The sequence below is a fragment of the Calidris pugnax genome, unplaced genomic scaffold (genome assembly GCF_001431845.1).
Source record: "Calidris pugnax isolate Ruff unplaced genomic scaffold, ASM143184v1 scaffold102, whole genome shotgun sequence".
NCBI classification, from domain to species: Eukaryota; Metazoa; Chordata; class Aves; order Charadriiformes; family Scolopacidae; genus Calidris; species Calidris pugnax.
In genome coordinates, this window is record NW_015090846.1 from 5,543,562 (window position 1) to 5,553,813 (window position 10,252).

The 10,252-nt window shown below is 39.4% G+C and overlaps 1 protein-coding gene across 4 annotated transcripts in view; it reads right to left on the reverse strand.

Moving 5' to 3' along the window:
- Positions 1–10,203, reverse strand: part of DENND1A (DENN/MADD domain containing 1A) — a 186,494-nt gene extending 176,291 nt beyond the window's left edge. For 3 of the 4 annotated variants that reach the window (XM_014943041.1, XM_014943040.1, XM_014943038.1), the window contains exons 1-2: positions 10,044–10,203; positions 3,633–3,703 (exon numbers count right to left, since the gene is read on the reverse strand). In XM_014943041.1, coding sequence (XP_014798527.1) covers positions 3,633–3,703; positions 10,044–10,060 — 88 coding nt within the window. In that variant the 5' untranslated portion in view covers positions 10,061–10,203. The remainder of the gene's footprint in view (positions 1–3,632; positions 3,704–10,043) is intronic. The other variant, XM_014943039.1, reaches the window with a different exon arrangement.
- Between the last annotated feature and the right edge of the window lie 49 nt (positions 10,204–10,252).

Consider the following 10,252-nt stretch of genomic DNA (forward strand, 5'->3'; position numbering starts at 1 on the left):
CCAGTCATTATCCACCACTTACCTAATACTACAAAGGATGGATCAAAGTATCAACAATACAAGTTTTACCCAATATTTTCCCTATAATAATTCCATCTTTTAAGCAAAACTGTAACTATTTTTTCCTCTCTTCCCGAAAGTAAGTGTGTGGGAGTCAGTGAGAAGCACAAGACTTGTGAAGTTCCTGTGCTTGACATACTTAAACTTGACACGCACCACAGAGATTTCTCACTAGATAACTTCCACGTACTGTCACTGTAAAGATGCAGACTCCATTCTTTCTATTCTATTTTCGTGCCTTAGACTTTTGGTGAGAGACATCAACATTTTATGAGAAGAGGGCATGGACAAGAGAACCACGCTATTCAATGAAACTGAAAAGCAGAACATGAATGAATGGATCATTGAAGTATTAAGTGAAGAAATTCTGAATCCCAGACAGCCAAAAAAAAAAAAAAAAAAAGAGTGGGAACAAAGTTAAGATAAAAGAGTTTTGTATTTACATTTACTTTTAGGATGTCAAGTGCTCTTCAAAATAATAAAAAACAAAAAACAAAAAAAACCACCCACACCACACACTTAGAGTCAATTAGCTAAGGGGAATTCCCAGCTTCCATGGAAATCATAAGGCAAAAAACTGGTTTGGTAATTGCCTTCTGTTAAAAAAAATATAATTCCTCATGTTGCTAGTCAGTTGCAGCTATCTTGCTTCACAGTTCTCAAAACCAAGGTATCACATTTACATAAAGTGACCCCGTAAGAAAAGTCCGTTAAGTCCCCAAATAAGATCTATGAATATAACAAAGAAAAACCACAAACACAGCTTTTAGATACAACTGAATGCTGGGACTGTACAACTACCAAACACTTCATGTGTCAGAAATACAGAAATCACCAATGCTGAGCACAGATGGTCATTATTTCTAAACAACCTAGAGGGAAAAGGACAGAGACCACAGCTGAGCTGATCCAACAATCATTTCCTTCCTGTGATCACACATTTCATTGTGGTTTGGCAGAGTTCTGCCAGGACTGGAATAAAACAATGCTTTCTTTTTAACTTCTTTGGTTTCGATGAAGTTTTCTCCTCATACCTTAATAACAGTACAAAACATCCTCCAGATGTTCCCGAAGCTTACATTTCTAGGAATCAAATCTTAGGATAATTCAGGCTGGAAGGGACCTCAGGAGGTCTATAGTCCAACCTCCTGCTCTAAGAAGAGTCAAGTGTGAGGTCAGACCAGGTTGTCCAGGCTTTGATGCAATCAGGTCTCGAAAACCTCCAAGGGCGGGGATTGCACCAGCTCTTTGAGTTGGTCCAATACTCAATTGTTCTCATGGTAAACACATTCCCAATATGCAGTTAGAACATCTCTTGATTCAGTCTATGTCATTGCCTCTTGTCCTGCTGCCATGCACCACTGTGAAGACACTGGATATCCCATCTTGATGAGCTCATAGGTATGCAAGACTGTTGTTCAGGTCCCCTGAAGTCTTCTCCAGGCTGAACAACCCCAACACTCTCAACCTCTCATCACAGCGCAAGTGCTCTAGCTCACTCACCATCTTAGTGGCCCTCCATTGAACTTGTTCCAGTTTATTGATGTCTTTCTTGGAGCCCAGAACAGACTTTTTCCTTCTGCAGTCAACTGTCTTGATAACTAAGAGGGATCCTTCTATATCAAGCATTGGAATAGGCTGCCCAGGGAAGTGGTTGAGTCACAATCCCTGGTAATTAAAAGGCACGTAGACATGACGCTTAGGGACATGTTTTACTGGCGGACTTGGCCGTGTCAGGTTTATGGTTGGACTAGATTATCTTAAAGGTCTTTTTCAACCTAAATGATTCTATGATTCTGTATCACTGTCAATGGATAATGCTGCTTTCATTCATTTCAAAGGTTATTAACCAAATAAACATTTAATGCAAGATTGGTAACAATAACATTAGCAATAAAGCTACTTGAACGTACCATTGTCTGTCAGTAGTTAATTACACCAGCCAGTATCTCCCAGTTCAGCACAATGTAAGCAAACTGAAATATACTAAAGCTTGCAATTGCAGCTGATATTTAAAAGTCACATGGAAAACATCCTTCGCTACATCAACTTTTGAATAAAACAAAAGAGAAGCCTGTATTACCATCCCACAAGTCAGGCAATCTCCCACACTAGGGCTGTTATAGCTTTGGAGCAATTCATTCTCCTCACGACCATGTCAGAAGATTGATTTAAGAATTCAGAGCATTGTAAGTGATCAATAGCATTATTATATTAAGATACAAACTTCAAAAAGAGATCTATCAGTCAATTTGGGGATCCATTACATGAGAAGAAATAGTTTTTTAAATGTGCCTGATAACATGCACCTTCTACACCTTCTATACATTTTGCTTTTCTTAACTGCTCCTTGCCATTTAACATACAATCCTTGACTGCAAAAAACAAAACCTACTACTACCAAAACTTGATACATATTCTTGGTCTTCTGGCACAGAACAGCTAGTCAAGCAGTAGAAAAGACTAATGGAGGTCTCCAGATCTATATTTCTGGAACAGTGATATGCCTGGGATACAGCATACCTGTTAAATACAGCTGACATTGAAGAGAACCAACAACAACCTCCATTTAGAACAGAAGGACAGAATATTCGGGGGACACAGAAATTGAAGACTTCTGAGAATAAAGGACATCTCTTAAACACAAAAAAATTTCTTCCAAATAGTATTTTAAAAGATTATTCAGAGAGAATTAGAAACTAAAAACAATTTCTGAAGATTTTGCACCTACAAGTGCACACAACAAACCTAAAAACACAACTGTGAAACTCCCACAGAATCAGTTGGTTTATAGAACAAAATGTATACTAAATTCTCCAATTAAAAACCTGTAAAGTAGTTTCCGTGCTTTTTAACCCACCTTCCCACAGCAGGGAATTAATCCCTCCAGGGGGATGCAAACAAACTTCAAAGAGAAGATTATACCCAGACACTAGTACTGTACAATGTAATGTTTATGGTCAAATTTGTTCAGATTTTCTGGCACTAGAATCCAGGTCAGATGTGCAGAAACAAAGACTAGTTATTAAAAGGGCTCCTGCAGTTACATCAAATAGTCGTGATGGCACAGAGCAGGAGGACAAGCCAAACTGTATTCCAGTTACAGCTCCTATGGAGGCTTTGGCAGCAAAGAGTTGTGGCTATTTGACTTTTGCAGACTGTAACAAACAAATACAGATATAAAAGGAGGTAAGTGGTTTCCAGTCAATAAAATATAAAAATCCTTTCCATCAATTCATTATACCATACGCACAATACACACATGATTGTTTCATGAAAGATAAAGGGGGTAATACTTTAGTATATGTTGACTAAGCATAATTATTTGATTTTGACATCCCTCTTCTCATAACATTCTAGAGACTGATCTCACAAAACAGTATCTTGAAGTAAATTCTGGAATTACAAATTTCAACCTTTGCTTTTCCTGCTTATTTCCAAAGTTCTTCAAGTTTAGAAGAAAGTGCAATAAAAAATTCACAAATATACTTACATGTTCATTCTCTCACAACACACGGTTCTTAAGAATAATTTTAGCCAATAAATAGGTAGAATTGAGTGCAAAACAGTACCTTTCCCAATGCAACTGATTCCTGAATAGGTTACTTCTGCGTACACTTCAAAGGTAGTTTCAGGATTTTGTCTGAAAGGAAAAAAAAACAGCTTTTAGCGCATTGAGAATCTTTTTTCATGTGTGCTTTCAATTACTCGGTCAAAAAGCGTTGTGGGAATGCCTGTGTTACAATGACGACTTGCCCAACCAGATTTCTTGTTTTATAGTCTGATGATTTCACATCAGACTTTTCTGCCTTACAAGTATGTAACGAGACACAACTGAAGCTCAGATGAGCCTACGAACAGGGTGTCTAACAAACTCCCAGAGAGAAAAAATAAAATCCAAACAATAGAAAACAAGCACACAGAACCTTTAAGTCAATTCAGTTGCTGTGACTGGCCTGCATTTCTAGATACTAAGATATCACAGGCCTATTATTCAGAACTTTGCCAGAAAAAGAAAACCATGCCATTTACAGTTATTTCAGTTCTCAGCCATAATAGGAAATTTGTTTACAAGTGCAACTTGCAAAAGCAAGTTCTTTTTATTGCACCTTTAGTTTCACGTGAGAAAGTAAATTACCTACGGGCTAAATACAGGGACCTTTTTCAGGAAAAAAAATAAAATCCTGAATACTCTTTTTACCAAACTGAAAACAGAGTCACATTGTCCAACATGGGACAAACAAGTGAGATTCACATTTTCATTACTGTGACCCTTGAGTTCAACTTCATGTCACCTATTTACTCAGGAAAAAGAGGCGGGGGGGAAGCTGCAGTCAAGAGCATGCAAAGCAATTTCATGTACACATTACTGGGAAACTTAAGAGGCTGCATTTAGGATGAAGACAGTTCCCTTTTTTAATACCTGTCAAAATATTTCTACCTTTTTGTCAAAAAAAGAGACCATGGTGAAGAATACTATAAACACACAAGGTTTCACCTCATGAAACTCCAGAGTCTTAAAACCAGAAAGCTGACAGATACATGCAAAATAAGGAAATGGGTGCAATAGTAAATTATTATACCAAATTCAGCTACAAAAAGTAAGTGAAGCTTGAGGAAAGAGTATTTTTAACTCTGCTCCAGAGCTATAAATATACTAGTAATAAAAGTAAAAAGTTAATGATATATATAACTTAAGAAAAAAAACCCCAATATTTAGTGTATATTTTCAGTTCTTACTAATATAACTCCATAAGTGAGCCTCTGGAACTACATTTCATAAGGAGCATGTCAAGGCAGCAGGTGATTATATAAGAAAGCATATTTTGAGTTAAATTCCTGACTCTAACAATTTTAGCTCCTCCAAATTTTTTTATAAGATTAAAGAGAATCACACATTAGACTGTAATTGTTTAGTTACTGAAATAAGGATCTTGTAAGTCTGAGCATGTGATATTTTATTCTTAGGTTTTCTGGTTAAAACCAAGAATCAAAACTGCATAATTACTGCTCTAAATTTATGACTGCCTGTACAGTGATAATGTTGTCTTCTATGTGTTAATGTAAACTATCTAACATTAGAAAATTGTTGAGGTATAATTAACTTGTGAATCTGGTTAGCTCCCTTACAGCTAAGGATGAAAATAAGGACAAAACCCATATGTGTGTGTGTGTATATGCTAGAATTCCTACCTGAATAATAATTTAAAAAATGAAACTCATCTAACCCAGTATCTCAAAGCAAATATATAAACATGTCAAGGAGTTCAGCCTACTCTTCAGAGAATTTATATTATTTTTAATCTTACTTTAACACCAAAAGGGATTACACAAAACATTTCTAACCGTGCCACGGGCCCACTTAGTGTAACTCAAGTGGCTCTTAGCCAAACCCCACACCTATTTAAATTGACAGAAAAGCTACCCTTGGTTTCAGTAGCACAGGATCACACTCCACAGTTTTACAGAGCACCTCTCAGGAGCAACAACAGTTCACAATTCAATTAATGTTAATTTCATTTGCCACCAGTTCCCAGCTGATTTGCCTTAAGTAGCCATTTTTCAGAAAACTACATACCTAAGTTCTGAGAAATCTAAAATCAGCTATTATTTTGCAGTATAATACAAACTTGCATAATTCTCTCTGTGCTGCTTACAGTCACTGCATATAATCTGCTTCAAATATTGAGATTCTTAGCTAAATTCCCACAACCACGGCACAGGAGAAGGATGAAATGATATCCACTTAACACCAGAAATGTATTTTTTCTTCTATATATATTGCTGTGCAGCCTTATCTTACCTTCCTTGTTTATGTCTTTATTTTTAGCTCACTGTTTCCTTAATTAAAAGTTTATATATTTTATAATATTTTTACTGCTAATGGGTAAAATAACAAACACCTTTTTAGTATTATGTTAGAGTCTGTGTTCAAGTTCTTTAGTGAAAACACTGTATAACACAGCTGTCAAGAGCACATACTGTGTACCAAACCTTTCAGACAAAAAGACATTAAATTTTGTATTTTAATATTCTATGACAAACGTCCACTTATTTCTATGAACAGTGAAATTAAAGTAGCTTTGCCAAGTCAGAAAGTTAGTATTAAAGGCTGCATTCAACAAGCTAACACCTCAGTATGAGAATGAAGTCATTGTTGAATTCAGAATATTTTATAACTTTTCAGTGGAATTAAGGAAACAAGTCACTATGAGACTTCATACAGTTTGCAAACATAGAATAAACATGCATCATAGTATGTATGTTTTGCAGTCCATTTTTATGACTATTAAACTACCCTGCAGACATGTAATGCCACCTGTGCATTGTATTGAAACCTCAACCCACTGAAATCATCCACAGCATTATAAACTTAAAACACACACAAAGTTCTCTTTCCTCCCAAGAGCCTCCAAATAATCACTTAAAGACCCACAGTCAGTTATCAAGTGAACATTCAGATGCAATAAAAAAATACATAGGACCCATATGTGCAAAAATACGTAGTTCCCCATTTATTTGATAACTGGAAAACTTCAGAAAGAAATGCAATACTTTTTTGTAAATAGAAATTTAGGAAGGAGCTCTATGAGAAAAGGCAGCTTTTTGTATGTTACTTGTATGAATTACTTAAATCTCTCCGATGTAGAAATAGCTTTAACATCAAGCAATTGAATAATTCAATCTTACATTGAAGTAATATAATATTTCAAATAAGACATTTAGGTAATTTTTACAATCAAAATTATTAGTTTTACCTAACTACAAGAGATTTGTGCACAATAAAATTAAATAAAATTCCTCCCCCAAGCTGTATGTATGCACGTACACACCTTACATATCTAAAATATCTAAAGCCTACTTCAACTGTCAGCAGCATTTTCGTCCTACACATAGGAAAATCTAATAGCACTTATGACCAAAAGAATCATTCTGCTTAAAAACTGAGGCATGAGAGGAGCCTGAAACTGTTTGATAATTAGTTATCCTGTAACAAGATTTTTTTTTTTCTTTTGCAAGAGTTGAACAACTAGTAGCAGAAATCTGTACTTGGTAATTCAGTTCAGAAACTGTACCTCATTCCTTGATTATTTTCTATATATTTAACTTTTTCTGCCTGGTATTCCTTAGGTAGATAAAATTACATTTCACTATATAGCAAACTTTATGTTAAATATCCGAAAACATTCCCAGATTAATATTAGGGATCTTTTCTGTCATCACTGAAATACAACCACCTCTGGAAAGGAATATGCCAAGTTTTTTTACAGTGCAATGCAATTCTGTTAAACAGACTGATACTGACACATTATTTAAAATAACAATAATAATAATAATCCTGTCTCTTTTATAATGCCTTGAGTACTGAAAGACACCAGAAGGGATAGCAGCCAGGTTAACGAGATCCCTATTTTACATTACCTCACTGGCACAGAGTGCCCTGCACGTACCGTATGACATGCTCCAACACGAAGCTTAACCCAACACTGTAACCCAATACTCAATTTACCTTTTTTTTTCGCCTCTAGCTACACACAAGCCAAAAGCTTACAGGATTGCTGGCAACTTCGTGATTTCTCTCACTTCAGTCTGATGTAGCTACTGATAATTTCCTCTAAGCAATCTTTCACTCAAATGACTCATTACTATACATCCATCAAAAATATAACTGACACATATGTCCAGGTTTCACACAGAGTTTATCACAGTGTGTGCAAGTGATCATGTGCCAAGGAGTTTAATATCCCTCATAATTATCAATCCATAGCAAGAAATCTGACTACTGGATTTTCACTAGGGCTCCAACATACGTTGGCAACACCGCTAAAGGAGACATGCCTCACTATATGCAACTATCAAATAGTTTTCTCATTCACGCTCCCACCTGCCCCAATAAGGGAGCTACTTACCAACCTGAAAATCTTTGCTGGATCAAACATCCACCTCAGACTCAGACAGGATCACTCATTCTTTACATATTTCAAGATTGTTTTGAAATTCTGTCCTTTCTCTGCTTGGGCACAGTGTTCTGCCCGATGTTGGAAAAAAGCAATTTATTAATTGTTGCTCAAGGCAAAGTTGCTTAGCCACACAATGGACAAAATGCTTTCTCACAACATGCAAGATGAACATAAAGTAATGCTTATAGTGGGCTATCACCTATGTTTTCCTGGTGACAGAGAAAGACACAGGCTTTCTCTGTAATCCTAGAAGATAAGGTCATGCTGAAACAGACTTTGCACAGAAAAAGTCCTAAAGTCCATCGACTGTTCCAAATACTTCTAACTGCTACATCTCCTCACAGACACCAGTGAAGTTTCCAGTTGAAGTGTCTCATCTGAGTGACTACATTCACATTCAGCAAAGGGGATACAAAGCCATTAAATGTCAAAGTAGCAGTCAAAAACCCAAAGATCCTAAACACAGCATATGGATTCAGTATGTACACAAAAGAAACTATACTTTAAGTGAACATCAGCCTTTGAGTAGATTTAAGATAAGATCATCATAAGAAGTCATTTCAGACCATAATCTTGAAGTGACCCAAGCAAGGGTGATGGCTGCAAGATCTGCAGGTGCAAGTTACAGATGCAACCTGCTCTGCTGTCAAAATAGTAACCATTTCAGATTCCAGCTGTATTTGAAAGTACTCTAAGAGTTTATCTAGTTTCTCAGACTTTTGATTTTCTTGTAGCAACAGTTGAGAACCTGTATGCCAAAAAAAAAGTGCAAATGTTATCCCTGCAGGCTCTCCAGGAGGAGGAAGGCTGTTTTCTGGAACCAACCCATCACCTCAGTGCTAGCATTACAAGCACTCATTACCCACTTACACTTCCCTAAAACACTCGGCCGGACAAACACACGTTTATGTCTCTCCAACCTACAGGCTCAGGAACGTAAAGATGTGACACCACGCTAAAGACAACACAAACTATGTTCCCTCCAGTCTCACAGTCAAGTTAAACAAAAGAGGTGAAACATTAAAGACCCACTTGAAGAACACTGTGTTCAAGAAGAAAAAGCAATTGCTCAACAGCACCTACTGAAATTGCTGAATAAAATACAATTTCACTGGATGTCTCCACTCTGTCACACCTTTCATGCACAAAGATGTCAGCACTCTCTGCCTGGTGATAGCTTTATTACACCTCTACCTGTCTCAGAGGAATTGAATTTGTCTGGAACGGTATATGAATGAACTGAGATCTTTAACGTGACAATACCAAACATACCAACAGGGCTTACCAATAAATCAACCCCCAGTTTTACAAAAATTAAAACAATATTGAGGCCATGGAGCTGCAGGCCCAATACATGAATCACTTGCACCACTCTTCTCCTTCCCCTTGCTAATGCACTTCCACGATACCACAGTCCACTATCCACCTTCCCTTCAGCACACCCTCACCTAGGCAGGAGGCCGTGCGCTCTCTCGATGCCACCACACCCCCAAAACAGCCCTCAGCAGTGCTGGCAATGGAGCCCCCCACCCCATCCCAGCAGCCCCAGTCCCTCCTCCAGGCCTGCACCCATAAAACTCCACTGCCCTCACAGCCTGGCCCTGCGTGCTCCCACACCGAGAGCTGAAGCCAGGGAGAAAGAGAACAAACAGACCAGGGCTGAGTATGAGGGCGGCAAACGACACTCTCCTCCGCTCCCCGGGGCAGGGGGGACGGGGGAGCTCCCCGCCCCGGGGTCCGGCCGCCGAGCTGAGGTCTGACGGACGGGGCCCTCTGCCCCGCCGCCTCCTCCCTGCCCGGCCGCCAGCTGGCCCGGGGGGGCGGGAGGCACTCCTTCCCCTTCCTTCTCCCCTTCTTCTTCCTCGCCCTACCCCGAGGCCTGCACGCTCGGCCGGGGTCTCGCCCGCGCGGCCTCACACGGAGCTGGAAGGAGGGCGGGGAAGTCCCCTTCTCGCTCTCCACAGCCCTCCCGCTTTCCTGAGGGCCTGCAAGCGGGGCTGGAGAGCTCCGGGGGGCACTCACTTGATCCTGGATCCCATGGTCTCTGGGGGGCCGCATAGGCCCGGGCCAGAGAGAGAGACAGACACAGAGGCAGGGGGCGGGGGCCGGAGCTCGGTGGGCTGCGCTCTCTCCGCCGCTCGCCCCCTCACTCCATCCCGGCCCGCGCCGCCGTCGCCCCAGCCGAGTCACGGCGCGGCGCGCGGGGGCCGCCGGGAGCTGTAGTGCGCCGG